Source organism: Henckelia pumila, chromosome 4 (assembly GCF_033568475.1).
Source record: "Henckelia pumila isolate YLH828 chromosome 4, ASM3356847v2, whole genome shotgun sequence".
In the NCBI taxonomy this organism is placed as follows: domain Eukaryota; kingdom Viridiplantae; phylum Streptophyta; class Magnoliopsida; order Lamiales; family Gesneriaceae; genus Henckelia; species Henckelia pumila.
This window is the reverse complement of record NC_133123.1, coordinates 4,416,398-4,419,009: the sequence shown is the minus strand read 5'-3', so window position 1 is coordinate 4,419,009 and position 2,612 is coordinate 4,416,398. Positions and strand designations below refer to the sequence as shown.

At 36.0% G+C, this 2,612-nt stretch overlaps 1 protein-coding gene across 1 annotated transcript; it reads left to right on the top strand.

The window, feature by feature from the left end:
- Positions 1–608: 608 nt before the first annotated feature.
- LOC140862948 (NAC domain-containing protein JA2L-like) lies at positions 609–2,287 on the top strand. Its single transcript, XM_073265980.1, has 3 exons — positions 609–861; positions 967–1,235; positions 1,335–2,287. Exons 1-3 carry the CDS (start codon positions 681–683, stop codon positions 1,893–1,895), a joined length of 1,011 nt encoding a protein of 336 aa, XP_073122081.1. The 5' UTR covers positions 609–680; the 3' UTR covers positions 1,896–2,287.
- The last annotated feature ends 325 nt before the right edge of the window (positions 2,288–2,612 follow it).

Sequence of the window (2,612 nt, the reverse complement as noted above, 5' to 3'; positions counted from 1 at the left end):
AGTCAAATATGTAATTAATATAAATACTTGCATTAATCTTTGAGTACGAAAAAAATCATATATTAGTATCATATTTGAAACAATTTATGATCAAATATCATTTATCAGTATTGTATTTTTAATATTTTATACCGAAGTCCATTAAATAAAAAACATATGAGTCCATGGAATGGAGAAAATTTTTGTTAAGGATCGGAGAGTTCAAATATTTTTTCTCTTGAAAAAAACTTAAATGAAAAGTTATGTTTGAATTTGAGAAATTAAAATGAATTTAACTTTTATGTATTCAAACTTTATTTGTAAATTGTGTATCCTAAGTTAAATTAAATTAATTAAAATTGTGTATAAGTCCAATAACAGGATTATATTTATAAACTTAATTTGGTGTCAATCGTAGATTGATATTGGAATGTTCATGCACCTGCACTTTAGCCATTGGATAAGGTCGGCCACACGATAGGCTAACCCTACTACGTGTCAGCTTTTAAACGGCGATGCGTGGGGCCCACTTTTTTACACTCCGAAAAGGACGACCGTACTTATCTCTTTCTTTTTACATTATTCCCTTGCCTATAAATACCCTCCGTATTTCTCCATTTTTCGAAGAAAAAAAAGGAGAGAGATAAACAATTATTTAATATTTTTGCAGATCTTCTGAATTATTTATTATTTAGGAAAACATGGGACTGCAAGAAACCGACCCGCTTTCACAGCTGACGTTGCCTCCCGGGTTCCGGTTCTACCCGACCGATGAAGAGCTTCTGGTTCAGTACCTTTGCAGAAAAGTTGCAGGCCATCAATTCTCTCTGCAGATCATTGGTGATATCGATTTGTATAAATTTGATCCTTGGGATCTACCAAGTAAGTAACTCAGACCATATACATGATTTTTACGAACCAAGTTTCGATCGCTAGAAATTTACGTTGATTTTTTTTTATATATATATATATATAAATTTTGTGCAGGTAAAGCTATATTTGGAGAAAAAGAATGGTATTTTTTCAGCCCAAGAGACAGAAAGTATCCGAATGGATCGCGACCAAATAGAGTTGCAGGATCTGGATATTGGAAAGCCACGGGGACTGATAAGATCATTACGACGGAAGGAAGAAAAGTTGGTATAAAAAAAGCCCTCGTTTTTTACATCGGAAAGGCACCAAAGGGGACAAAAACCAATTGGATTATGCACGAATACAGACTTTCTGAATCTCCAAGAAAGAGTGGCACGTCTAGGGTAATTAAGAAGATTCACTTCGAAAAATTTACTATTTTTTCGCTCGATATGTTAACTTGAGCTTGATGGGTTTTTCGTTATGGGTGTGTTTTTTTTTAGCTGGATGATTGGGTTCTGTGCCGGATTTACAAAAAGAATTCTTCAGGTGGGCAGAAACCCGCCATTTCTGGAGTTCAGAGCAAGGAGTACAGTCACGGTTCTTCTTCCTCCTGTTCATCTCAGTACGATGACGTTTTGGAGTCCTTGCCGGCCATTGATGACCGTTTCTTGCCTGTGCCAAGCATGAATCCCACGAGGAATTTCCCTCAGGAAGATCAGAAGCTGAATCTGCAGCAATTGGGCTCCGGGAACTTTGATTGGGCCACTTTAGCTGGGCTCAGCTCGTTTGCCGAAATCGCTCCAGCCCAGCAAATTGCTCCGACCCATATGAACGCAAACATTGTCACGAATGGAGGAAATGACATGTACGCCCCTCCCTTGCCTCAAATGGGGAATGGTTTCGTTGAAGACGAAGTAGAGAGCGGGATCCGAACTCAACGCATGTTGGACAATTCCGGGTTTTTCGCCGGAACCCCGAGTCCGTTCACTCCGAGCTTCTCCAACGGGCTGGACCCGTTCCGTATTCGTCGCCCGACCCACAGCAGCGGATTTGGGTTTTAGGGTGCGAATCTGCAAAAAGAAATGTTAAAGTGGGGCAGGTGTAAATAGTTGAAATTCTTTGGGCAGACATTTTGGCTTTATTATTTTTTTTTTTTTTTTGGGGACCATTGCTAATAATATTTATTTTATTAAATAGAAATAGAGAGGAGATTTGATCGTTTGAAGCAAGATTGTTGACCATGGGGGCAACTGGCCAAAATTAGTACACACACATCGCCAGTTGTAAATTTGAAGCTTTAGTTAGGATTTAGGAATTAGAATTAAATTTGTCTTCAGATTTGAAAGTTAGATAGATAGTGGTTTGTTTTCATCCATTGGAATTTGTCTTTTTCTTTCGAAAAATAAAAGTAACATAAAAATCAAATCTTGAAAATGTGATTATTACAATATTACCTCTTTTCTCTTAACTTTTTAATATTAGTCGACACTTTGTCACGTTATATATTTTTTATTTAATATTATTTCTGACTAATATTGCGAATGCCACCAATGTAGAACTCAAAATGAAGGAAAAGTTATAACGCCGAACTTTAAAAGGTTGAATTCTAAAGTCCAAAGAAGAATATGCAACAGGACAATGCTGGATGCTATTAATAAATGAACGTACCCGATATTTATTTATATTATAAATATAAATATATATTATAAAAGATTAGGGTTTTAAATTAGTTAACTATTTTCACTGTCACATTTCTTATCCATCTTAAAGATTTTATA

Bases quoted from the DNA above. Each gene is read 5' to 3' on its own strand.
- LOC140862948 (XM_073265980.1), top strand. From the start codon at position 681: ATGGGACTGCAAGAAACCGACCCGCTTTCACAGCTGACGTTGCCTCCC. The intron at 862-966 runs GTAAGTAACTCA...AATTTTGTGCAG, and splicing joins TGATCCTTGGGATCTACCAA to GTAAAGCTATATTTGGAGAA. The intron at 1,236-1,334 runs GTAATTAAGAAG...GTTTTTTTTTAG, and splicing joins GAAAGAGTGGCACGTCTAGG to CTGGATGATTGGGTTCTGTG.